Consider the following 27,259-nt stretch of genomic DNA (forward strand, 5'->3'; position numbering starts at 1 on the left):
TCCATTGTCGAGCAGGGTACCGGCCATGCAGCGTGCACTAGATTATTTACTGAATGAATGAACGAATGAATGAGGAATTTGTGAAACTGGTGGAGAGGCTGTGTGGGGCGTCGTGGGCAGGTAAGCCCTGAGTGTGGGGACCTGGCTTTTGGTCCAGGCTCTGGTGGGTGCTACCAGCTGGTCCTGGGCAGCCTGCCCGTGAAGGACACCGCTGCTGCAGGAGGCCTCGGCCAGCAGGTCTTTGTCCCCCTGGGGGCAGTGGAGGGAGGGGGCTCTTTCCATGATGGGCACCAGCACGCTCTCAGAGGAAATAAGCTGTCACCCACGGCCAGGTCATGACGGGCGGCAGCGACCTTCAGCGCCCCCATCCTGCCACAAACGCCCAGCGCCTTTCCTTCTGGAAAGGTTTTGAGTAGTCAAGGCAGGTTCTCTGGAAGAGCTCAAGCCCCCTGGCTGGTCTTCTCTGGGAGGGGCCGGCCTGCACGCCTGACAGCCAGAGACAGAGCTGCAAAGCTCTGTGAGGCCGATGACATAACAAGAAGACGTCCTCAGAACGGTTCATCTGTTGGAGGCGATACCATAGTTATTGCTGAGGCTGGCACGCACTCATTTTCTCTTCAGCTCTGGCCCAGCTTGAGGTCTCTTTTACGAGCTGGCGTATAAGGTAACACAACCCGGGGGCTGGAGGCAGCTAATGGATTTGGAGACAGCTTATCCCTCTAATTGTTTTTCTTCCTCCATGTCCTCCCACACGATTAGAAATATAGTGAGATGGAAAAGGAATAGGGAGTGATGAAACTCGTCAGTGTCTGCGTGTATTTTGTGAAGTTTTATCGTCTGATGGTTGCCACGGAGTTCAGCAATTCCACCAGCGAGCGTGTAAGCCCCGGGGCACACGCCCTTGTGCAGGAGACAATGGGAGAGCTGTGGTTTCCACCCTTGAAGAGCTCAGGTCAAGCTGGGAAAGAAAGGAAGTGCGATGCCACAGTGTCTGCCTAAGGACCTGTGACGGGGGATGGAACCTGGGGAGCTGGGAGGTTCTGCGCGCGGAGGGGGTGGCTGGATGCTCAGGCTGCACTGAGGACTTTTCCTCCATGGAGACCAGGCGAGGCTTGGAGTGGGGCCCAGGCATTCAGAGACTAGAGGTGGGAGCACCAGTTAGGAGGCTGTGACAATGCCAGGCAGGTGCTGATGGGGCCAAAACAGAGGGAGTGGCACTAAACTAGGCAGAGGTGGCCAACGAGGAACATTTGGAAAGACCAGAGAGAGGCAGAGTGGGAGACAGGAAACGGAGCCAGGTCCCGGAGGACCTGCGGAGGGGAGGGGCGTTGGGGGAGGAGCCTCAGAGTGAAGGGGAAAGGCCAGTTCTTCCTTGGAGCTTTGCTGAGAGCTTAGGGCCAACTGCAAAGTTAGAGGGAACAGTCCCCAAGACTGCTGTCACTTCTGACACTGTTTGTAAGTTGGAGGCCCCCCAAACCACCCTCGGGTTCAGTAATTCACTGGAAGGAATCACAGCACGGACTGAAAGCTGTTACGGTCATGGCTACGCCTTACTAGAGGGAAAGGATGCAGATTAAAACCAGCCAAGGGAAGAAGCACGTGGGGTCTGTCTGGACTTGCAGCTTCCAGTTGTCCCATGAGGCGTGGGCAGCGTGAATGCCTCCTCGCCGCCAGGCTGACGATGTACACAGAGTGCCGCCAACCAGGGCAGCGCACCTGAGCCTTTACGTATTACTGGGGCTTGGTCACATAGTGTCCATGTGGCTGATGGTTAGTCTCCAGCCCTTCATGCAGGTCAGGCTGATACAGCATGGCACAAAGCTCCTGTCATAACCCACGAGTTGGCTGTCCAGTGGCCAGATCTCCCAGGCCAGCAAAGACACTCCTCACACAGGGCATCCCACATGCATAGAGGTCACCTCTGGGAGCCGAGGACAAGGGCCAGACCTCTCTTTGGGTAAAGTTAATTCTTCACTACACAAACGTGCAGTTTGGCATGAGGGAAGGCACAGGAGAAGGACAAGGACCCTGGACACATATAGGGGGAAGGGAACAGCTTCATACAGCTCTGCTCTTATCCGGGTGGACTCACACCCTCACGGTCATGGATGTCCACGTGGCTCCAGGCATTGGCAGTTCACTCACCTGGCTGGCCTCCAAGGCATCTGCAGGTGTTTTTCACAGCTGCTGTGTGCTGGGCGTGGCAGCAGAGACAGCCAGGATACGTGGCAAAGAACATGCCCACCATTGGTGGCTGTAACCTCCACCTCTCCCTTCATATGAGTCCTCACTGTGAAATGTGTCGTGGAACTAACTACCTACAGGGCTGTCAGGAGGCTTAAATGCCACCCTAGGTGTGGGAATCCTTTGTGTGTGTAGCAAGAAGCAAGAATGCATGGCATTTAAAACCCGACTTCTGAAGACAGTCGTTTGCTAGGGTAACTCTTTGGTGCTAGTTGATAATGGCACACCATAATACTCTCGTACTTTCGGAAAGTGCTGTGTGGTGTTGGGGGAATTGCTCCTGAAATAATGCCTCCTCCTTCTTTGCCCCTAGGTCAGGCTGCAAGTCGGGCTGTATGCTGTGTACCTGCTGGACTGGTTCACTGTTTTTAATAAAAAACAGTTCCTTGTTCTTCGCCTGGAAGACCACGCATCCAATGTCAAGTACACCATGCACAGGGTCTTCCAGTTTCTCAACCTCGGTACGAATGTCACGCTGAAGACCCACGGAGCTGGGCTGGAGCTCCATGGACACTGGCTCTTTGAGGGACTCGCTGAGTCACATGCAGACTCCGTGTGGGGGGCAGGGGCGGGCAGAGCTGGAGGCCATTTAGCACCTGTTTGTCAAGCATCAACTCCACATGGGGCCTTGTGCACAGTGTGGTGATGAATCCCAGGGGAGGAAGAGATAGCCTCTCATGTGGGAACCTAGGGTCCCCTAGAGGGAGAGGAGGAATCTGCAGCTCAGATAACTGAGTAACTGACAGGATGATGTGGGGGAAGGTCGTTACATCCAGGTGACTTGGGATCCCAGCTGCTGAAGGGATCATGGGAGGACACAGTCTGTGAGTTGAGCCTCAGGCATGGATAGGATGTCAGTGGGTGGAACAGTCCTGCACAGATCACAGGACTTGGAGGCGGGAGTGGACAGGTCATCACATTGTCTTGGGTGTTGTTGGAGACCCCTGGAATCAGAGTCACGTGGCTGGGTGTTGGCTCCCGGGCTTCTGGGGAGCAGAGATCAATTTGGGACTTGGGACCCTTTTGTCATTTGAGTTTCTTGCTCCTTTTCTTGGAGAGCTGGTAATGTGATGGAGTGTGATTATTTTTTCCTTCTAAGGCCGAGAACCAGGTTTATCTGATTTGTCCACCCGTAGACTCTAGCATTAATGGGCTTGTTTTTAGTCCCTAAGATGGACAGTAAGGCCAGCTCAGTTCCTTCTGTTTCACATAATCCAAGGATGTGGGAGATGGGGTGTCTGTGTAGAGGCCCAGGACTTTGGCCAGATCCCAAGAGCCTGGGGCAGAGAGGTCTGGGCGTTGATCTGACAAGTTAAGCCAGTGATAGGTGGATGGTCCGCAGGGCTGGGGATGGAGGTGGCAGCCTCAGGTGGCAGCACTTGCTGGCTTGTTTCCAGGCCTCTCCACATTGACGTCCTTGCTGTAGGTAGAGGCTCAGCCAGTGGGGTCTCGGCACAGGCAGCTCCTGTCCTGCCCCCTCTCTGTTGCCGCTTCACAGCAAGCCACAAGGTGAATTATGGCCCAGCCACGGGGCCTGAAGTAGAAATGATGGTGGCAGAATTCCAGTGGGTTGGTAAGTAGGAAAATCTAAGTGCAGGGACTGTGCCTGGCAGGTCACACAGTTGTCCAAGGACAGGCTGACAGACAGGGGAGCCAGCCCTTTACGGGCAGTTGGGAATGAGACCAGGACGTGAGGTGGCAGCCTGAAGACCCAGGTGCGCCTCCAAGGGTGAGTGTCCGACACTGGGCCGTAGCGTCTGCTGTTTTTGTAATGCTGTTTCTACCTTCCACCCTCAGCAACTCTGAAATGGACCCAGCTAAAGAATTTTGATCTCCAAACACGTTCTTGAGGGAAGGGAACTCCTGTCTCAACACGCACGAAGGCATGGCTGGGATTTCTGCAAAGTTCCTCTTGCCCGCTGCCACGCCTCGGGCCTCACGGGATTCTTTTCTTTGTATTCCAGGGCCCTTAAGTGAGAAACAAGAGGCCTTGATGACAAAGAGCCCCGCGTCCAATGCTCGGCGTCCCGAGGACCGGAACCTGGGGCCCATGTGGCCGGTCACCCAGAGGATCCTGCAGGACTTCTACGGGCCTTTCAACGCCAGGCTGGCGCAGCTCCTTGCCGACGAGGCATTCGCCTGGAAGAAGACATGAGGCCGAGTCCCCACCGTCCTCACCGGGCCTGCGTGTTCGTTATCACCATGATTTAAAACGTCTCTCTTTATGGGGAATCGTCGTACTCACAGCGTGGAGAAAACCCTGAGACCCGAGCCTCCTTTCCCTCCCAGGCACATGTTTATTATAACCTTTCAGAATTTCCTTTGTGATGTCAGACAGCCCGGCAGCTGACCCATTGCAGCGCTCATCCACCTGAAGCCACTGGAAACGCCACTTGCAGACGGATTGCCTTCTGCTCCGAGAGTGGCCGTTGCTCCTGGGACGAGGCCGGCGGGCACTGAGCTGGGTGCCGAGGGGGGAGCATCGAGTCTGGGCTCCGTCGGAGCACCCTTGAGGCCACGCTCTGGGGCCTGCCAGACGTACGCTTCATACTCGGTCCTGAAACATTCTGTTTAGATCACTAACTCCTGTGGCAGAGACTTGGAGGCTCTTTTCATTATGTTTTTTCCTTTTACTCCAAAAGCAGCCCTTCAGTCTCTTCAGATAGGAGCCCTGTTGTCCCTCAGACCCCCTCCCGTTCTGTCCTTGGGGACTTATGTTTAACATAGAAAATGAAGGCATTTAAAACAAGCCACTTTCTGCATTTCGCTAGCCAGAGCTCTCTTTCCTGCCTCTTCAGATGTTTTGTCAAGAGTTTATTCTGTTCGTAATCAGAATATAAATTCAGCTTCTCATTGGAAGGGAGATTTGGGCTCTTAATGCCAGACCCAGCAACTTCAAGGAGCCGAACACTTGATGGACATCTAGGTCACCGGGACCTCCTGCACACGTGGCCGTTGAGACTGGTGGGTGTTTGACATGTTAGTCCCGGCCACCCACGGCTCTGCCTTCCCCCTGGAGTGAGCTTATGACCCACACGCTCCGCCACGTGTGGCCGGAGGCCCCACCCCTGTTCACAGACTACAGGTAACCCTGTCCTGATTCAGAAACACGATGCATGAGCTAAACTGTCACCGAACGTGGTATGCTGGATTCTTAATGGAACTTTCTGGCCACCTGGCAGCTTGCTTTACCGATGGATGGGCTGAAGGTCCTGTCATTTCTCAGAGGCGATGGGGAAAGATTGAAGAGAACCCTGGAGCCCACTGACGCACAGCCCCGGGCGGACCCCAGTGAAGCTTGGCACTGGCGTGTTGTCAAGGGAGCTCGCTGTGAACGGGAACCCTCAGTCGAGGTCCTGGACACAAAGTCAACATGCAAATGCCTCCCTACTCTGCTGTCGCTCGCAGGCGTGAGGATTTGCGCAGCCTCCAGCCTAGCGCCGCGGTCGCCCTGCTGTCGGAGGTGGGAGGCACAGCTCATTGAAGACGTGCGGAGGCCTCTCGGCACCGGCACGGCCGGGCTCTTTGTGCTGCTGAAGGAGCTGTGTGTCCTAAACGCCCACTTTCAGGGACAGTCCCCTCCTTTTTCTCTCTAGCTGGCACCCAGAGCAGCAGCCAGCAGGGCAGTGTGGCCTGGGCACAAGGGCGTGTTAGGGGACAGCACTTCAGTGTGTGTGTGTATTTATTGGTAGCACAGGGGGTGTGTGTGTGTGTGGGGGGGTGCATTTTCCGAGTGGGTTCCCTTCAGTCCTGTGGCTAACGAGGCCCCAGGACACTACCCTTTCGTGGATGAATGTCTCTGCCTTGTTATTTTCAGTACGGATTTTGCTATTCCACCCCAACCATAATGACACCACGGGACTTGTCTTACGCACTCCTACGCATGTGAATAACATGTGGCATAATTCTGCTTCTTACAGAAGTATTCCCGGTGGTATTATTTCCAATATTATTTGGTTTATTATACAGATCTTTTTATAGATGCAGGCCATCCATTCTGTGCCAATCAGTGCCATCCAGACGCAGTTTCTCTCAAGGGATCTTGTTTGGAAGGGCTTAGGCCTTTGCGTTCCCTCGTTCGAGGCCCGTTCATGTTGACAGCACAGATGCCGTTTCGAGCGGTGGTCCTGGAGCCTGTCACCCCAAACCAAAGCGAAATGGAACATTTCTTAACGACCTGGTATTGAAGTTCCTTCATGTTCTGCAAAGCTGTGTATGGGACTGTATTATCTTATAGCCCTTAGCCCTGTCAGGTATGTTAAGTGAACCACAATGATCCTATACTTGTATTATTATTTACCAGCATTAAATGGGGACCCCTATGACTGAGGCTCTCCTCACTGTCATGAACCCTTGTGGCGGGTTCTCTCCAGTGTCCGCTGTGCGTGAATGCATCGCGGAAGGAACTCGGTGTCTTACCTGCATGCGTTGTGACCTCTCTGTATGACAGGGACCTACCACCTGTGGTGAGCGGTGAGAGAGACAAGATCCCAGAGACAAGGGTTCCGACGTTACCAGGGGCGCCCTGTGTGGGCCTGCCCGGGGAGTGAGTCTGGGTGACGAGGTCCAGCTCTGACCACAGACAGCCCTAATGCTGTCTTTAGACATTTGGATTTGAAGGTTGGGTGATCACAGGCCCTGCCACTCCCAACAGGCTACTCTCTACGTGGCTGCTTCCCTCAGTCCCCCTGGTCTGCCCGGCCCCTGGGGGCTGTGAGTTTGAGACTCCTGGTGTCACTGGATGCATGTCATTATCTCTAGGGTGCCCTGGCAGCACTTGGGGAGGGGCAAGCCTAGGGAAGGAGGTGGGGGTTGTCTGAAGTTTGGGGTTCTGCAGGGCTGGGTCATCCCACGGACAGTGTGCATTATGGGTTGGCCCCCAGTTCTGGAAACACCCACCCATCTCGTCTGCACTGCTCCCACAGTGGTGTGTTGGGGGACGGGGAGCTGGTGAGTCCAGACCTGGAAACGAGAAAGGCCCCATCTCTTGATGACAAAGCCAGGAGCGACTTTGCTCAGCAGAGAAAGGACTGTGGCTGCGAGGACAAGGGGGTGGGGGGAGACTGGACAGGACAGATGGGCGAGTCTTGAGGGCTGGTTGCACAACCCCCTTTCCCCCCCTGCTGTGTGTGTCCTCCCCCCCCACCCCCCAGAACCAGCTCTCGGGACATTCTGATGAGGATTAGCCACATCTCCACATCTTTCTATATTAATTTCCCTTGGAATGGCCTCTCCCCAAATGACCCGCTTTGGGAGCAGATGCAAAGGCCATGTGCCTGGCAGGAGCATCTCGGGCCTTGTACCCTAGGAATGGAGGTACCATGTGTGGGTGGGGGGTTTCCTGTTGCTCCAGAAATCTACCCCTGTGGGCAGCCACTTTGCCTGTGGGTGAGGCAGAGCCTGTTGTGACTCGTGGGAAGATAACGCTTTCCCAGAACCTCGTGTGGCGAGTGACAGGGCTCCTTGCCGAGCAGCCAAGCTAGACCAGGTTCCGTGGGGTGAAGGCTACAGCAAGGGAGGGGGGGACAGCCATCGACCCTGGCAAGCTGCCTGAGTGTCCTGTGGCTGCTGTAACAAGTTACCCCAGAGTGAGTGGCTTAAAACAAGCGTTTTATCGTATAGTTCTGGAGGTCAGCAATCCAAAGTTAGTCTTAGGGCCTGAATCAGTGTGGGCAGGGCTGGTTCCTTCTAGAGGCTCAGTGAGAAGTGTCCTTGCCTCTTCCAGCCTCTAGAGCAGCAGTTCTCAACCTGTGGGTCGCGACCCCTTTGGGGGTCGAAAGACCCTTTCCCAGGGGTCGCCGGGTACTCGTATGTGGGCATAGCTGCATGTGGGCCTGGAGACGGATAGAGGAGCGGTGTCTCGGTTCCTAAGACCATCGAAAATATGTGTTTTCCGATGGTCTTAGGCGACCCCTGTGAAAGGTTGAGAACCGCTGCCCTAGAGGCTGCCGTGTTCCTTGGCTTGTGACCCCCCCCCTTCATTTTCAAGTGTATCATCTTCTGATCTCTCTCTGACCCTCACCCTCCTGCTTCCTGTAAAGACCCTTGTGACTGCTCTGGACCCACGGGGTCACACAGGATCATCTCCCCACAGCTGCAAAGTCCTTTTGCCATGTAAGGTAATGTACTTACAGGTTTGGGGGGTTAGGGCATGGACATCTGAGGCCGTTATTCTGTCCACCATAGGAGGGTGGTCCAGGGAGCTGGTTGGGCGGTCAGGAGTCTAGTGGGTACCCACTGGCACACCCCTTGTGGCTGTGCCCTGTGGGGCCCAGGCAGGTCTGAGTGGGCAGGCGGCTGCCTAGCAGAGGGCCGAGCTTCCAGAAGTGTCCTTTCTGAGGTGGTGCATCTTTCTGTCCAGGCAGGGCCCTGTCTCTGGAGCGAGTGGGACAGGGTGAAGTGAGGCAGGGTGAAAGACCCACTTTTCTCCCAAATTCAAATCGCAAGTCACTCTTTTGTATGTTTCTCCCAAGTGCCCAATGCCCCTCCCCCAAGGACTATTTCTACAGCTCTGAATAGAAGTGAATTTTGAGTGCTTATAAATAAGTTTGAGGGTTTTTTTTTTTAAAGCTACTTTCTCAATTTCCCAAGAGACACACATCAACCCCAGGGGCAGTTTTCAGTTTCCGAAGTTCAGCTATTTTTGAGTTAGCTATGCTTCTAAGGAAGCACCCTGTGAAAGCTACAAAGATGCTTAGAATGCTTTCTGGCTCCTGTGAGTGCCTCTGGGGCCCGTGACCTTGGTGGCCCCAGACTCCAGGGATGGCCTTGGACGGCTGACCTCCAACCTCACAACCTCACTTTCATGGATCGGGTGTGATGGCCCCAAGCTGGACTCATCTCCACACCCCTGCTCTGTCCGGCTGCTGCAGCCCCCGCCCTGGTTGTAACCCTGCTCTGCTCTGTCCCCTCATTTGCATATCTGCTTGGTCAGCTCTTAGGCAGGCCTGTCAGAAGTGGACTGACTGCCCCTGTGCTCAGTCTCACGAGATGGTCTCAGAAGCACCCCGGGGGCGACACTCCAGCTAGAAAATGTACAGAGTCAAAATTTAATGTTTTAGCAAATATTTTCTGATCCTCTGATTTGTACGAAGCCCTGGGCCAGGCGTTGGTGGGCGGGGAGTGGGTCCTTTGCTCGTTCGTTGATTCCTTCGCTGATTCTTCCAGCAAGTATTTATGACGAGCTGAGGTGCTGACTGCGTGAGGCAGTGGGGGAGGCCAAAGGCAAGGGCTCGGCTGGGAGCTGGTGTCCATGGTGCGAGAGCATGGGCTGGGGTGGGTCAACCTTCTCAGAGTGTCCGTAACTGTAGACTTAAGTGCACAAGTTGGAGAAATGGAGAAATCCTACTTAACCACAGACACATTTCTTAAACCTTTTATCTTAAAACACTTACGGCTCATTGATTTGTCTGTCTTTTGATAAAAGGCCCAAAGCCTCTTCTCTGAGCCGAGTTCGTAGGCGGGTCTTCTGGGTCATCTCTGGTGCTGGGTCCACATATGGACGAGTCAGCACTCATTTCCGGTTTTGATTTTCTAGAGGACATGAGCATGGAAGCCACCTGCACAGCCACCTGGGCAGTTCCCTGTTACTTGTCTGTGGTTATTCTCCCCAAATTATTTCCCTCACCTGTGCTGGAACTTTCCAACGTTTTCAACCCGGTTTTCTAAGAGCAGCTCATGGTTTGCACTCATATTTCATTAGTTTACATCCGTGGTTCTCCAAGGGAGGGGACCCTCGAGATCTTTCAGGAGATCCACCAGCCACAACTATTTTCACGATTGTACCGAGATGCCATTCTTTACGCTCTCATTTCTTTACAAATGTACAAAGTGACAGTTTCCAGCAGCCACAGCCCACTCTGGCAGCCGATGGGACGTGTGCTTGTGCATTTGTGTGCTTTAAAATCTCTCACCTTTAGTGTCAAATGCAGTAAATGTTGGTGGATGTAAATGACATAAGCGAAAGCTTTTTAGGATCTTCAGTACTGTTTCAGAGTGTAAAGGAGTCTTGATACTACAGTTTGAGAACTGCTGGCTTATATATTTAATTAAATTGTGCATATATGTAATGTCAAGCACAACTGGCATAAGAAAGACTTGGGAACAATGTTAATTGATTTATTGTAAATATAAAATCAACTGGAGGGTATTTTGCAGAATGCCCAAGAGCATTGAGAATGCCCTGGGCATCAGTCAGGGTGTTCAGAGAGCATGGAGATGGACATCGGTCAACCGGAGAGGCTGGATAAGAGGCCATCTATGGTAAAGCGGTGGCAAGAGTGACAGTGGTGCCAGCTATTTAATGAGCATGTGTTGAGAGCCAGGCCCTGTGCTAAGTGCACCTTCGTGTGTCTCCTTGGATCCTCACCTCCACCCTAGAAAGAAGGTTCTATCTTTATTCTGGTTCTACCATTATACAGGTGGGGAAACTGAGGGCCAGAGGGGCCAGATAAGGAGCCCCAGAACCCCCGCTACTAAGGAGCAGGGTTGGTCCTTGGTCTCAGGCCTGCTGCTCAACAGGGCCTGAGTCTTACCCTACTCCTCACCTCTTACTTCCTGAAGTCTGAGCCTCCAAGGGGGTGGATGGAGAGGGCAGAGCCTCAGGTGGAGCCTGGTGGGCGAGGTGCCTGCCAGACAGTCTGGGCTGGGAGGCTGACACAGGCACAGGGGACTGAGGTCAGGGCCAGGTGGCATGGTCAAGGCCATTCCCTTGTGGAAGCAGCAGAATGGACCTGGACAGCTCCCCACCTCACCTGCATCCTGGTGAGGGCTGCTGGGGCCGAGGCTCGCTCCTGGCCTCCACTGCCACCTCACCGCTTCCCTGTGTCCTGTACCCACCTGGCTGTCAGGAAGCTGAGCTGAGTGTGCAGTTGGCCCTCAGGAGGAGCCCCTGACGTTTTGGGAGATTGAGCAGTTAGGACTGCACGCTCCATGGGCCCTTTCACCTCACAGTCTGAGGCTTGCTCAGAGCCTAGAACCCTGGTTGCCCCGTAAACAGCCAGTTCTGGAATTAGTAAGGGGCCCCCTGTGGCCAGCAGCTCCTACCACCACGGCAAATTCGAGTCATGGTCAAGGAATGGGGAGTGGCCACTTTCCTCCTCAGGGCTGGCCTCCAGATCTCAGAAGGGCAGCTGGACATCCCAAATTAGGCCCCACAGTCGCCATGGAGACCATTTGTTTACTTCCACCTCCACATGAGCTAATCTGGAGAACCGCCATTTTCTGTACTTTCAACGTAATGGAATTCAGGAAAATTCCAAAGCCAGCCAGCCTCCAATTTTAAAAGCAGAACCTAGGCATCCTGCATGGATCTCAGGATGTGGGCAAACTTCTCGATCTGGCCTCTAATTTCCTGCTTCCCCTAAGAGAACACAGGCCTCGCCTATGCTCCAAAGTTTCTGCCCAAACCATTACTCCACCAGGAGTGCCCCCCACTGTTCAGTGGAGTCAGCTTCTTGGCCCACCCCAAGGCCAAGTTCAAGCGTCGCCTCCTCCACCATGATGGGCTCCTGGATTGTACCGTCCCTCCCACCTCTTGACCTGTGTGAGGAGGCCTCTTCCCCTTCTTAGTCCCTGTACCATCTAGTGTGGCATTGATTCCTTTCTAGCTGACTCTGTAGTCATTTCTGTGTTTCCATCTCTCATCTAGACAGCAAATTCTGGGAACCCCTACCCCAATACGAGTGATGTTCCTAAGAGGAAGGCAGTGGGCACCTAGAGAGAACAGAACTGAAAGCTAGGTTGATGATGATACTGGGCAAAGTGATTTAACTTCTCTGAGCCTCAGTTTCCCCAGCTACTGACCAGGGTGGGGGCCTAGAGGATTTCAAGGGCGCTTTCAGATCTGCCTATCTTTTTATTGCCCTTTGAAAACCTGACTTTCCCCCAAACCGCTTAAGTTCCTAAGGCATTTTGCAGAGGAGATGTGTGGAAAAGGGGGTGCAGAATGGGGTGAGTGGGTGGATGTGGCAGACCCACCGCCATCCTTCTAGGATACCCTGGTAGCAGGAGGCCTCAAAGTGCAGCCTTGTGCTGCTCCCGTGTGGCGCTCTCAGGCACTGCAGCCAGGAAGCCTTAGCCAGCTTCTCAGAGGGCCACCCTGGAGGATGCACATCACCCATCTGGACGGCCCGCTTGACCCCCTGTCTTCTCGCTCACCTCTCAAGCACTCCCAAAGGCAAAGAATAACCCCAGTAAGAGAGCGCCCAAGGGTGGAAGGACTAAGGTCTCAGTTCAGCCAATCAGAAGTGTTCTGGAGGCGCAGGGCCGTGGAGGGGAGGGGTGCTTGTGTGTTTCCTGGTCTCGCTGCTCATTCTGCTCCGCCATCTCAATGGAGACGGCCTGCAGGCCAGGCGTGATTGCGCCGTAGTGCCCGCAAGGAAAGCGAAGCTGGGAGAGGGCCAGTCGCAGGGCTGGGAGCCTGCCTGACGCCCTGGCCAGTGCTCCTGCTCCATCTGGTGCCTCCAAAGCACTGCTCCTGATAGGCTGAGCTGAGACCCTTTGGCCCCCTTGGGACTGGTAGTGGTGCAGACACCTGCTCCCCGGCCCCTCCCTCCCACCGCGGATGCCTCCCCCCCAGCCCTTGCCAACCAACCCACCCCTCCAAACACCCTGTGCTGAGCCAACCTATGCTTTGGCCTCATGCAGTCCCCTGGGCTGTGCATGCCAGGAGGGCCCTGAGGGAGCCATTACCCACTGCAGGGGGACCTCAGAGGTGGGGGTGTAGGTGATGGGGAAGGCCTGGGCTTGCAGCTTCCGAGAGACCTACAGAGCTCCATTCCTGCCCACCCTTGTCTCGCCTTTGCCTTCCTCCGAGCCTCCTCGCTTCCCAGAGCTCCCCTCCCTCTTCCCTGCAAATAGCCCTCCAGGCCCCGCTTCTGTGGTCTTTAGCCTTGTGCAGACAGGCTGTGCCACCCCTGTCCTCGGGCCAACCCCTTCCAAATGCGCGGGGGTGGGGGAATGCAGTGGGTCCCGGGGGCTGCTGGGTTCCCACCCCACCCCCTTCCCCAGGGTTTCCTATGCTAAGTGAGCACCTGTCCTGCCTTAGTTTAGACACACTGGGGTCTGGGACCTCCATGTGGCAGCAGATACTCATCCTGCCCGACCTAGTCTAATGGGGCAGACCTGACCTTTTCCTGTTCAAAGGGAACAGGTACAGGAAAGGTAAGGAACAGGGCATCAGTACATCCAGCCTCTTTCAGGGAGCAGAAGACACAGACATCATCTCATTAGCCAGGAAGACAGACAGGTCAGGACCCACTTATGTCACTTCTGCAGGATGACCTGTGAAAAGTGAACTGATGGGCTCCTTCTAACTACAGAAAACACTTTAATTGGGTTGCTAGTTGAGAGATCCTCATTACCTAGGGGCAGGTCACAAATAAAGTAGGAAGGTGGCAAATTTCTGGCTGTTAACTTCAAAGGCTCTGACCTGGGAAGAAACAAAAGATTCAGAAGAATATGCAGACATGTTTCCTTCATCAACGGTGACTTCCCTTCCAGATAAGGCAAAGCCAGATGGCAAGGAGCAGGCCTCCTAGAGGAGTGGGGCGAGGAAGAGGTGACGGCAGAGCTTGAGGATGGAACGTGGCTTCATGAACGAAGCAAGTCAGCCTCACCACGTGCATCAGCCAAGGGGCCAAAGACAAAAGACAACAGTGTCTGTGAAAGATGACAAGGTTTGGTGTGGTCCAAAGAAGCACAGTTGAGAGCTTGCCAAACACCCGGGACGAAGGTACGGGCCTTTGTCCTTCACTGTCTGCAGCAACCTTGCACTTGAAGGTGCTGAATGGGCCTGGTGCCAGCAGGCTAATTGGAGCACCCCTGGTGCAGAGTTAGGAATTTATAAGCAACTCTGGGCTTCAAGAATCAAAAGGACATTCCTGTCCTAGGAGAGTATCGCAAGATCCAGAAACAGTCACACAAAGAGAGAACAAGATAAGGAAAATCTCCGGAGAGTTACAGTTGGGGTGGCCAGAGATGGGGTTGGCTTTAGGGTGACCAACTGTCCTGTTTTACCCAGATTTTCCTGATTTCAGCACTGAAAGTCGTGCTGAACCCCCTCGGTCCCTGCCACCCCACTTGGCCTCGTGGGCCAGACTTGCAGGGCAAGCAGGAAAGTGAGGAGCCCGGGACTCCCATTCTGCCCCTCTGCTGGGTCCTGCTCACCTGAACTGTGGGTCCCTTGGCGAAGGGTGAGGTCTCTGCACACCCCAAGGTTGGGGGCACCTGCAGTGTCTGCAGGACAAGCCTGGTCCCTGAGAGTACAGGAGAGAGCGCCCCCTGCTGTGGCCTGCAGTTTCCCACACCACACCTGGAGGAGCATCTGCACGGCCCCTAGTGTATTCCCAAGGTCAAGAACTTGGTGGAAAGCTCCCGATAGATATAGTTGACCCTTGAACAACAGGACTTAGGGGCAACGGCGCTTCGGCCCAGTTGAAAATCCGTGAATAACTTTTGACCCCCTAAAAATTTAACTACAGTCCCTCAGGATCCACGAGGGATTGGTTCCAGGACACCCCAAAATCCATGGATGCTCAAGCCTCTCATATAAAATGGTGATACACACAGTCCGCCCTCCGCTTCTGTGGACTCCCAACCAGGGACTGAAAATACTATTTTCCATCTGTGGTTGGTTGAATCCGTGGATGCCGAACCCGGGGCTATGGAGGGTCCACTGCATGTTTATTGAAAAAAAATCTGCGTGTAGGTGCACCCACAGTTCAATCCTCTGTTGTTCAAAGGTCGGCAGAACAGCAGGGAAAGGGGCGAGGTCTGTAGCCAAGACACCTCTCTCCTGGCAACTGATGGTGGGAGTCTGCACAACCCACCTTGCCGAGTCAGCTGGCCCTGGCCCTGCCACTGTGGCTCTGGTGGTGGGGTGGACTGAGGGGATGGTGGCGCAGAAGACCCCTTCCCCTCCTCTGCCCGCCACCCTCTCCACCCCGCTCCTAGCCTGGGAATTAGAGAACGTTTATTAATCATTTAGAAATAGCATACAAACTATTTGACCACCCGTTCCAGCGGAGTTAAGCAGCACTCCGTCCTGCAACCTGACCAGCCCTCTGTAGAGACTCCATCTCAGGCTCTGGGAAGCAGGCAGCCCCCTCAGGAGGCAGCGGCTGGCCCAGCCTCCTCCAGGGGGCGTTCCTCCCCCTGGAGCGCGGACCTCTGCAAAGTTGAGCCTTCTGACTGGCCAGCAGTGTGCCGTGAAATTCAGAACAAAAGGGAAAATTGTTATCACCCACCCCACCGCCATGTATTTCTATACATTTCTACTGTTCCTATTGTGCTTATCAGCATTTTGCAGCGTTTTCCTGACAATTGGAGAGATTTGTGGGATTGGCTTAGGAATCAGGGCAGGATACTTCCCAAGAGCCAAGCTTACATCTTCCGATTGTAGCCTTCTTAAATGGTCCCACTGCTTAAGCCACTCCTCAGCATAAATCAAATTCATAATCGATACATAATATAACTGCAGTACCTCTGGAGAAAGAAGGAATTAAACCGCTCGCGTGCACGCACGTGCGCGCGCATGTGTTTGTCTTGTACCCCAAGGCTCCGGGGCTGGATCTTACCGGGTGCAGGCAGGATGTTCCTTTTCATTTAGGGTCCCCAAGAGCAGCAGTGACCATGAGTCCCTGTGCCTTGCAGTGGGGCTCCACGTCACCTCTGGGATGCTTTGGCAGAAGAGCAGCAGATGGCCACAGGGACCCAAGACAGAGAGGCCTGAGGGCGGGCTGGCTGGCAGTGTTCAGATACTGAGTGCCCACAGGGGCCTGGGACTGCTCTAGTGCCGGGGTCACAGCCCAGGGCAAGACGAGCGTCTGTCCTCAAGGAGCTGGGGGACGCTGGACAACGGGGAAGCAACTGAGGTCATTTCAAGGGCTGCTAAGTGCTTTGGAAAGCGTGAGACAGGTTAACATGGGAGAGCGTGCCTGGACAGGAAGCCAGGGCGGGGAATTAGCTGGGACATGTGCAGGTAAAGGAGGCCTGAGTGGCCAGAGGGGAGGGCCCACTTTCTAACCTGCAGTTTATGCCTCTAGTTTAGACTTCTTTCCAGAGCTCTGCACGTGTGCGTCTAGCCACCTGCTTGTCCCCTGACCCCCTCTGCTAGGATGTCTAATGAACAGCTCACACTCATGACCTTCACCCCTCACTGAAAACCCGCCAGCTCACTACCTTCCCTACCTCGGACACCTCCATCCTCCCATGGCCCTGGCCCCCGGCTTGGAGCCTCCTTTGCTCTGCTCTCCCGCGCCATGCCCACTGGCCCAGGATCCTGCGGGTGGTTCTTCAGCTAAGTCCGGGCTCAAATACCTCCCACCATCTCCACGCTGCTCCCGAAATGATGCCTCCAGCTGCCTTCTTGCCAGTGACCGGGCAGTAGTCCCTGTCCTCAGCACCCAACCCAGTCTCTTTACAAGTGGTGACCAGAAGGAGCCTTTCGAATGTGAGCTGGGGACGGTCGCCCTGCTGAGACTGCCCGCTACCCAGATGGACCCTGACCCCATGGCCCTGCATGGCCACTCCCATGGTCTCCAGCCTGGTGTCCTGTCATCTCCCCTTGCTCCCTTGTCCCAGTCTCACAGCCCCCTGGCCGCTCCTCAAACCCCGGGGCTGTCCCCACCTGGCTGACCCTCTGACTGGAACACTCACGTCATCCACCACTGAGGCCACTGCTTCTTTTTGTCACCGTGCTTTCCATCATCTATCCAATTATCATTTACTTTTTTTTTTTTTGCTAAAAGAGTTTTTTTTTTAATTTTTATTAAATGTATTGCGGTGACATTGGTTAGTAAAATTACATAGGTTTCAATTCTATAATACACCACCTAGATATTGCATTATGTTCTGGAATATCATTTACTTCTTAAGTAACGCTCCTGGCTTCCCTGCCTCCCACTCCATAGCTCCATGGCAGTGAGGAGTGCTGCCTGTTCGCTCCCTGGTATCGCCTCTCGAAAGTTCCCAGATCACTGCCCGCATGTGGTGTTGTGCTCAGTACATGCTGCTGAATATAGGGCGAACATGGGGCCTGGTCGGCCATGGGAGGAAATTGATTATTTTCTGGTCGCCAGAATAAGCAATGGGAGAGTTAGGGCAAAGGTGTACGACCGCTGGTTTCTGCTTTAGGAAGAACCCCTTGCCTGCCATTGGAGGATCAACTGGGTGGGGGCAGGAGACCCCAAGCAGGCAGGGAGCCTTGTCTCTTGTTCCCTGATGGGTTGTGAGCAGCGCTGTCCAACAGGACTTCCTACCGTGATGGACATGTCCTCTGTCTGTGCTTCCAGCAGCCACTGTCCACAGGTTTCTACTGAGCAGCTGGATTGTTTTTTTAAATTAGTTTCAGGTGTACAACACAGTGCACTAGTTATACTTTTTACCCTTCAAAGTGAGCAGCTGGATTTTAAATTTCGTTTTATTTTAATCAATGGAAACTTAAATAGCGACACATGGCTAGAGGCCGGACATGAAGGCTGCAGCTCTAGATCATGGACCAGGGTGGCGGTATGTTAGGCACTTAGGGCCTGAGTGTCAAATTCCAAATGGCCTCTGAACCTGATCCAGGCTACATCACAAGGTCCCTTATGAAGGACCTGCCAGCAGGTCGTCACGGGGACCTGACTTCTTAAGTAGAGCAATATTCTTATGTTCCACATGAACGTGAATGGACCCGACATGCTGGGATGTGGGGGTTGAGGGAGGGTGGCTGGCGCTCAGCCTTTTACCCCTGCCCCTGAACAGCCGCCTCCATGTCCCCAGCTGTGACAAAAACAGGCCACCTTCACATTTTATACAATTCAAGCAGTGGTTTCCTTGACAAGCAGAACACAAACTAAAAGCTCTGGGTCCAAATAAGTAGTTAGAACGGATGATAAACATATAAAAAGCAGTACTCTGTCATTGATTTTGTGAATTGTCACTCCCTAAAAGTTTTCCTAAAAGGGGCCTCTGAGAACCCCATCTGAGGATGCTGGCTCCGTTTTCAGGTCCCGGACAAGCCCAGCAGAGGGCAGGCTGGCCCTGGAAATGGACTGGAGAGGACTGTAAGTGAGAGAGGGCCGCTTCCGGGGCGATGGGTGATTGCTTGATGCCGACCCCCTCCTAAGGCCCAGCTCTCAGCTGGCATCCCCCACCCCAGGACCCGATTTGCTCCCCATCAACGGGAAAATCTCTGGGAGTTCTCGGCCAGGTCCCCGTCCCTTTCTATAGTGCCCTGCCCTGTTCTACCACTGGTCCTGGCTGACCTGTCTCTTGAGGACTAGGGCTCTGGACTGAGGTCTTGTGGTAGGGCTGGTCCCCTCCCTCACCCCACTGCCCTTTTAGGGACAGCTGGTTTGGTCACTTAGCCAGCTCCAGGCCTGCTGAGCCCACTTTCAGTTCCAGGCTTAGTCCTGCCTGGACAGCCCGACAGAGAGGTTAGGAGCCTGCCTTCGAGACCAGCCTGGGCTCAGCTCCTGGCTCCACCACTTAGGAGCAAAGTCACCTTGGCTCTCCATACCTTGCTTTTCTCATCTGTAAAATGGGAACAAAGGAGTTAGTATTTGAGAAGTGCTTAGAAGAATACCTGTTATATAATCTGTGGTCAATAGTTACATACATACATAGATGATAGAAGATAGATAGATAGATAGATAGATAGATAGATAGATAGATAGATAGATACATGATAGATGGGTGATAGATAACATTTTCTTAAGCTCTGGAATACACTGTTTTTCCACTTGAAACTTTCAGTGACCTCAACATACTGAGGTGGGGTGGGGGTAGCCAGAGCTGGGCTGACCCACTTGCCAGTCAGAAATCTGCTTTGCCTGAGCTGCGTCCACCCGCAGGCAGAGTGGGCGACAGTTGGCCTCCTGGATCTAGTGGTTTCTCCACTGGCACGTTATGCTGTGTTTTCTTTGTCGGAGATTGTAAACTGCAGAGCTCTCGTCCCAATGTGCTATGGAAGGAGAGGGGATTGAGTTTTCCTCTTGTTTATTTTAAATGCTTAGAGGTTGGGTTTCAGTCCCAGACTGGTAAAGTAAGGAAACTCTGAAATTATATACGTGTCTGGATCATTCTAGAAGCCCCCAGAGATATGCAAGCTAGCTGAGAACTGCTGGAAGCCACGAAACCGCCTTCGTCACTGCTCTCCCCGACAGCCTGGGCCCAGGCAGTGGGTTTTCAGCCAGGTGTGGGCTGGAGGTGGCCAGGGCGTGAATGGGCCAGAGGCAGCAGTGACGCCAGGAGCACGCACATGCCTCCATCTGGGCCGCAGCACAAGAAACTGGACTCTGCACAAGGCCCCTTATCTGGCTTAATCCTCCAGGACAGTGTGGAGTGGCCCTTGGGTGTGTGCATTGTGTGAATTCCAATACAAAACCTTGTTGTGTTCATCACCTTCATTCTGTTTGGTTTCCTTTGATGCATGCAGTCAGTTGGAATGTTAATTACAAAAAAAATGGCTAGGCGCATAGAACTGGAGATGACTTTGTCTGGCTCCTTTCTTTCACTAGGAGTAAACAGGCCAGGCACGACGTGGCCCAGGTAGCCAGCCCCTTGGCAGAGCTGGGGATTGAACCCAGGCCTCTGGAGGACCATCCTTGGTCCTCAGGGCTTTTTTCTTGCTGACTCAGCCTGCGTTTCCAGTATGATTCCCCTACAAGTGGTAAAGCACTAGAACGACCTGTGAACTCGGAAAGTGTCTCCATAGAATGGGAGCCCTGGCAGGAGCTTGGCCCCTCTTGGAAAGGGTGCCTGAGTGGCGATAAACCACTGTTTAACTGTGGGTGTAGGGCAAGGGCCGTGGGCACAGATCTCTCTTTCCTGCTTGAGCCACTCATTGAGTGGGAACCCCGGGGACCCTGCTGGGGTGATAGGTGACGTTGGGGGCTGTGCCGTGTCAGAGGCTGCCTTCAGGCTAGAAATGGAATGGGGTGCTTGTGGCTGGTGCATGTGAGCAGGAGGGTGTCCTTGGGCAGGTCAGAACCCCAGTTTCCCAGCTACGTAACACCGAAACTCGTTTTCCAGGGTTGTGGTGATCATAAAATGAAATCTCTGCGAGCCTGTGCTAGCAGGAAAGTGCCAAGGGGGGTCAACAATGATTTTACCATGACATGTGCTCACAGGCCCTGCCCAGTCGGTTGGTTAGAGCGGGGAATAAAAAAGTCATGTCACTAAAGTGAAAGTAATTAAACAAGGAGGCCTTTAGCCTGGGGGCTCTGATACCCCTACATAAACCAACCAAAACCTAAGCTGGAATCAGTGCACTCAAATCAGAGAAAGTGAAATTTAAGAAGAGCAGATCACAAGCAACCAACCAGGCTTTCCCAAATAAGGCAACCGCTTAAGCTACAGCCAACCACATAATTTCCTGGCGTTGCTTCTGCGTCTTCCCCATAAAATCCTCTCCCCTATCCCCATCCCTGGAGCGCTCCTAAGCACCTTTGGTTTGGCACTGCCTGATTTGAATTGCTGGATGCTCAAATAAGCTCTTGAAAATTTTAATCTGCCTCAGTTTTACCACTAAGCACTTTGTACAGTGAGCCATCATTAGCCTCGTCCAGCCCCAGAGGGGACAGCAGGTCTCTGGGTAGAGGTGGGGAGGGGACAGCCAGGCAGGTGGCTCAGAGGGGCTGAGAAGGTTTTCAGCCTTGAATGCTTGTATCTATGAAAACCTGCTCTTGCCCTGGAGTGGCGGTAACTGGAAGCCAGAGGGGGGCGCTCACACCGTGGACCCTTCCGTGCTGGTGGGTTCTGTGGCCAAATGCCATCATCATGAAGGATTAGAGATGGACAGGACTGCCTCTTCCTCCCAAAATCTCAGAGGCAAGCCATGTTTCATTGTGGAGGCTTTGCACGCCTGGCCTGGGAGCAGAATCCACGTTTCTGAGGGTGGAAGTTTCTAGCTTTGAGATAAGTTAGGAGCTTGGCCACTTCTGATGTGCAGGGAGAAGAGACCCACCACCATGCTGAGGCTTTGTGTAGTGAGAACATGAGGATTTACATAACAGGTGTGAGCAGAAGCTTGTAAATGCCCGTGGCCTTTAGAAGAAGGCCAGTGTTAATCTTGGAGTGCAGAGCATGGATGGCCCAGCAGAGACGTGGAGACCACAGCCCCCTCCACTGCATTTCTGGTCAGAGTCCCTAATGGCGGGCGGCTGGCTTCCGTTAAACAGCCAGCCCAGGTGGCATATGTGTGTGTCTCAAAGACACTGGGTTTGGAACACATGGGATTGCTCCAAATTTAGAAAGCAAAAGCATGGGAGAGTGAAGGGGGCACTGCCAGAGGATGGGGGGTTGCACGGCTCGGCGCCTCTTTGGCTAGAGTTCTAGTCCGAGCCCTCCTGTTACCAACCATGTGGTCTTGGGGAGGCATTTCCCTCCCGGGGCTGTAGTTTCTTACCCACTATGATGAATCAAAGTCACTGCAAAAGTTCTCCCAGGGCTGCGGTTTGGGTGAGTCAGGTTGGGTGGAGGTTGGATGATGTCAGAGGAGACCAGGTCTTCCAGGAGCACCAAGCAGAGGTGCTGTGGGCTGCAGGGTCCTGTGCTCTGTCCAGCGGAGGCTCTGGATGTGTTTGCTTACACAACTTCTCATGTAAGTTTTCATTTGAAACAAGGCTTCTGTAACTCATTTGGAAATCCTCGGATCCAGGACTCAGAGAGCTCTCGGGGCTCTAACATTTGATGACTCTGCAGCAAGCCTTGGTTTTAGGACAACCAACCATCTGGGTTTGCCCGGGACTCAGGGTTTCCCAGATGAGATGTTCAGTGAGAAACTGGGCACATTCCGGGCAAGCAAGGTCAGTTGGCCTGCCATGTTCTCATTCGAGCAGCTTATGTTTTGAGCCATGCTTGCTTTGGGGGAGGGAAAGACACTCCATTTAGAAAGCCTCCTCGATGCCTGTGTGCCAAGAAACATGGGACCAGTAACCCAACCCAGTAGTAACACTGGATGGGAAGGGAGATAAGCTCATCCCATCTGTTTCGGAAAAAGCAGCATTGACTTTCACTTGCGAATCACAGAGTGGAAGCCAGCCCAGGCCGGGATTGGTGTGGCCAATGGGAACCGAGGGGAAGGGAGATTTGAAAAAAGGAGAGAACTTTCACACTGAATCTCTTACTCTGTTTTACACAGAGACTCGTCAAATCTTAATATGGTCCTGGGACTATCATGTTCATAGACATGGTATTGGCAGTGCATGGAGCATGGCCAGAGCATTTACAGAAACACAAATTTCTGCAAGCAGGAAGGGACATGGATTAAAGGGACAGAGTTGCCTCTAAGTAGGGTAAGGCGGGACAGCTAAGGCCTCCCAGTCCAGTCCCCACCGTGCCAAGGAGGATGAGCTACAATCTAGTCTGAGGCTCCAAGTCACTTGCTGTTGTCTAAGACCTGGGTAAGCCCATCCCTGCCCAGGTCCTGGGGGGGCATAATGGAGCCTAGGTCAAGGTCAGCCCCACCCTGGCCCCTTAAGAATTACGCTGTTCTAGAGGATGTAAAGCTGCCACGTCTATGACAGTGTGTGACGGAGATGTTAGCTTGACTGCAGTGGACGCACTTGGATGAATTTGAGAATGGCTGGAGGTAGCTGAGAAGTAAGTGGGGATGGCTAAGTGGACAGGAAGCTTCCATGGCTGGATTCCAAGTGCCGGGGAGGACAAGGGGAGGTAGGAGCCGAAAAGAGGAAGATTTCTGTTAAGGAAAAGTGGGAAGCATGCTTCAGCCTTGTCCTGGCCTTGGAGACGAGAAGGAGAAAACCAAAACCAAGCCCCAAACCTCGTCATTCAAGAAGAGCGTACAGTCCAGACTCTAAATTATCTGAGAAGCGCTTGGAAAACAAGGTGAAGGCAAAACACTTGCCAGTATCAGGGGCTGGTCTGAGCCCACAGAGGCCGACTGTAATATTCAGACAGAATTGAAACCGCCAAAGGCCGACTTCCGAGGCCAGCCCTTCCCCCTGTGGTCTCGTGCTACCCACCCGCCCCCCGAGGAACCTGGGAATGACTGTGTGTTAACATAATGGCTCTTTAATTTTTTCATGTTATTTGCCTTAGAGAAGTAATTTCCAAACATTGGCCTAGGTGGAAAAAGTGAAGAAAGAATCAAGTGTTCCCTGGTCTAAGGCAAATGTGAAAAATAAAGAAAATGTAATGAGTTTTTCATAAAGTTATGCTTATCCAACTGAAAGGAGCACCCTTTATACTAAGAGCCTGCTGTTTCTTCTTTTTGCCATCTTTTAATGGCATCGTGGGGAGAGGTGGGTGGCGGTCTGGTCGGTGTTACTCTGTCTTGTTTTGGTTTTTGTTTTAAGCTGACAACCCAATGTCAGTCCTTGACTTAACCTGAAATTAAAAGTACTGGTTCATGAAATCCTGAAGGCTAAGAACCACAGATTAGACATAGCTAGAATATATGTCAGTATAACTTGGAATTTTGACATGTAGACATCAGGCATCCACAAGACGGAAGAGCGGACTCTGGGAGACCAAGGCTTAAGTGGCTGTGCAGTAGAGCACGGCGTGTTCAAACGGAAGGCGAGGCCCCTAAAAAAAGCCTTCTGGATGGTTCTGTCCCTTGGAAGATGTGTGTTATTACAGTGATGGCAGGTGGGGACAAATCGAGAGGGGTCTAGCACACACTATACAATTGGGACCTACAAGATCTTTGTGAAAATTTGTTGCTTTGAGCCAAGCTTAGGATGGGAAAGAGCTTTCTCTTTTTGTCCCAGACACAAGTGGGGTTGGAAAGTCTCCTAAGATGCTGTGAGCTGGCCCGCTCTCTGAGTCCTCTGTGTCACATCTCTCTGGGCTTCCTCTGGCCATGTCCATTCCCAGAGGGTCAAAGCGTCCAAAAGCCTCGTTGACAGGCCCACCCAGAGCCCATGCCCCGTTCCTCATGAATGAGGCTCCAGCGCCTGGACTCTTGGAAGTGCCATCCAGGTGGCCCCCAGGCACTTCCAGGGCCTTTGCTTTTCCATCCCCCGAGGTGGGCTATGTGGTTGGAGGGGCACCTCCAGGCCCACAGCATGGCCAAAGGGGGCTATTGGTGTGTGTTGGAGGGTGTGAAGATATGTGAGCGTGAGCGGTGGCCCATGGTAAGCCCGGTGAGGGACGAGGGAGAAGGGAGGGTAGGCTGAGGCCGGCTGTTGGCACGCTGCACCTTCTAGTGCAGAGCTGCAAGGAGAGTGCTTGGAGATTAAAAATATGATAGCACGAATTTACAAAATTCACAGAAGAATAAGAAGAAATTGGGTGGAAAATAAAGAAAAGAAAAAGGGAAACTAGGAGAGAAAAGACAGGAAAATCAGATCAATTTAGAAATTCTAATATCTGCGGAAGAAAACCAGAAAGATAAAAGCAAAGAAAATGGAGAGAAGAAAGTGATCAAAACCTAATTCTTAAATTCAACTCTTATTGGGACATCTTGTTGTGAAAAGTAAGCATGTCAAGCCAGTGGCCAAAACAGAACTCTGGACCCTTCCCCACCCCCATTTGTAATTCCCTCCACCCCAAATATGTGCGTCCCCTTGTGTCCTAACTCAGTGGGTCATGGGCCCAGAGGCTGGAGCTGGAGGAGGAGGCAACAGCGGGCTTGCCATTTTGTTTCTGTGACCATCGTTCCAATTCCTTCTTGGGCACAGCCCTGAGGGGAGTCATGGCCCCAGGAAAAAGCGGGGCTTGACTATATGATTTTATGACGTTAGCTCCTACCCACTCTAGTGTTTTCAGCTAGTAGCTGAGCCCATTTAAGCTGAGTGATAAACAGAAAGGAACCAGCATAAAACCTACGCAGAGATACAGCGAGAAAACAAACACAGAGGAAAGGAATCTAAGTAAAAGATGAATACAATGCTTCCAAAGAGACGTTGCTCAGACAAGGAGAGGAAAAGATCAAATGAGTTCCCCGTGATCCAAAGAAACTAGACACAATGGACTGAAAAACTGAGCTCAACCGAGATCTATGTCAGTTTCCGGGAAGAGGCTCTGAGACAAAAGCAAGAGATGACAGACAAGCTGACAGGGCTTAGGAACAAGAGGAAGAGAAAAAGAAAACATCGCAGGGACAGGAAGCACACTCAAAGCAACCAAAACCCCAAAACGCTAATTTGACAAAAATCATGCAAAACAAACCTGCACAAACAAAGATGCCAAGAGGCTTGTGGGGAAGATGATTCACATGGAAGGCAAAGGATCAGTGGTGTTTCCAAAGGAGAGAACAGAAGGACTGGAACAGAAAAGGCATTCCAGGCAGCACGAGAGGTAAACGTTCCCGAAAAAGGACTCAAATCTTCTATCCAAAAAAAAGTACCGTGTATCCCAGGGGAAAAAACAATACACAGAGTGGCCAGCGCTGAGACATAGGATGGTTAGCTACTGACCACCAGGACAAAGGCAGAACCCTATAAACAACAAAGCCGAACGAAACAAAGCAAGACAAAAATCACCCCCCCCCGCCCCCCCAGCATCCAGCAGCCTGAAGATGGAGGGAAAGGAAATGGGACCCAGTGGTCCTCAGGATATAAAAGTCAACAGGCGTCTTTCAGCATGTGGCAGGCGGGTCCTTACAGGCCTTTTTTGACAGAAGCCGAAGGAATCTTAACTACATATCTCAGAAACAACGCCCCATACTGAAAGGACTGGGAATGAGCACAGAATCCATTCTCTTCTGTAATGAAGACGCGACGACTGTTAGAACTATGTTCTAGAACAGCATGTAGGTGTTACAGCCCTGGTCAGTGTCAATAATGATGCCAGGAACCAGATCTGAAGGGGAGGAGAGGAAAAGTGGTATTTCCCTCATCATTCATAGCAAGAAGTCAACCATGAAACATATAGGCATATCAAAATATAATAACCTCAAGTTCCTATTATTTTTATACTCTTTTCCTCCTGTAACTTTCAAGAGGTCTTTTGGCCCTTTTTATATTGCTTGATTTTTTTTTTTGTGAGCGTGATTTTTTTTTACAAAAAAAAAAAGTCATTATTTTTAAACCATTTCTTTTTGAATTTTCTGTTTTCCATCTGGTTTGCTTCATTAAAATAAAAAACAACGAAGAAGGAATTTCCATGCCTTTGAAAGGCACAAGCCCTCATTCAATATCCCCAGGGCAAGGGAGGGGCTGAGGGCCGCAGACCAGAGCCTGTGAAGCGTGGGTGGGGGTGTCCCTGCTTCCTACTGAGTGAGGCTCAGGGACCTGGGTCAGGCTGAGGGGCTCTGTGAGCGCCTGGCCCTTGGAGAAAGTGTCGATGGCTAGTGGGGGGCTCTGTGCTTGGGACTGGGGCTTGCTTTGTAGGGCAGAGCCCTGGGAGGCAGGCAGAGGAGATGATCACCCAAAGTCCTTCTGAAGGGAGCTTGCTGGGGCCCCCTCCTTTTCCCCTCCCCAGCTTTCACATCAGTGGGCCCTCTCCATATCGGGGGCAAGGTGTGTGGTTTGTAGGTCAGGCTTTCTCAGAGCAGCGACCCTGCCTGCTGCCCTCCCTTACTCCTATCTGGACCTGTGTCCCTCTCCAGCTGGGGCTTGAACAGAAAGAATTTGGGGCTTGCCTGCGGGGAGGGAGAGATGGGAACGCCATTCATTTATTCATTCCTTTGTGCACTGAGCAGCCCTTGTGTGTAGACTTGTGCAGTCTCTGGGGACACAGACATAGGTGACACTCAGGCCTCTTTGCACCTCTGCTGGGTGTGAGGGAATCACTGGAAAAACCCTCCTGGTCCTTCCAGGAGCCCTCTGTGGTGGTGGTGGGTGGAGGGGTGGTGGTGGTGGTGGTGGGTGTTTAAAAATTTCCTCTATCCTTCTAGGTTCTTTTGGCTGGTCTAATAGCTAAAATGACACAAGACAGGTTAACAGGAGAAAAACAAATTTGATTACACACATATGGGAGCCCCATAAAATATGATACCCAAAGGCAGCCAGGCAATTGAGGCTTATTATATGCCATCCTGCGCTAAGGAATCGGACAGGGGCCCCGGAGGAGGGTAATTTATAGGACAATGAGAAGGAGCAGATGTTTGCCCTGCCGT

General features: G+C 52.7%; 1 protein-coding gene across 6 annotated transcripts in view; it reads left to right on the forward strand.

The window, feature by feature from the left end:
• The window catches only part of CHST15 (carbohydrate sulfotransferase 15), a 75,893-nt gene extending 69,327 nt beyond the window's left edge, over positions 1-6,566 (forward strand). For all 6 annotated transcript variants that reach the window (XM_019669177.1, XM_019669174.1, XM_019669175.1 and 3 more), the window contains exons 7-8: positions 2,558-2,705; positions 4,209-6,566. In XM_019669177.1, the coding sequence (XP_019524722.1) occupies positions 2,558-2,705; positions 4,209-4,399 (339 nt within the window). In that variant the 3' untranslated portion in view covers positions 4,400-6,566. The remainder of the gene's footprint in view (positions 1-2,557; positions 2,706-4,208) is intronic.
• Positions 6,567-27,259: the final 20,693 nt, after the last annotated feature.

The sequence above is a fragment of the Hipposideros armiger genome, unplaced genomic scaffold (assembly GCF_001890085.2).
Source record: "Hipposideros armiger isolate ML-2016 unplaced genomic scaffold, ASM189008v1 scaffold_549, whole genome shotgun sequence".
NCBI lineage: Eukaryota > Metazoa > Chordata > Mammalia > Chiroptera > Hipposideridae > Hipposideros > Hipposideros armiger.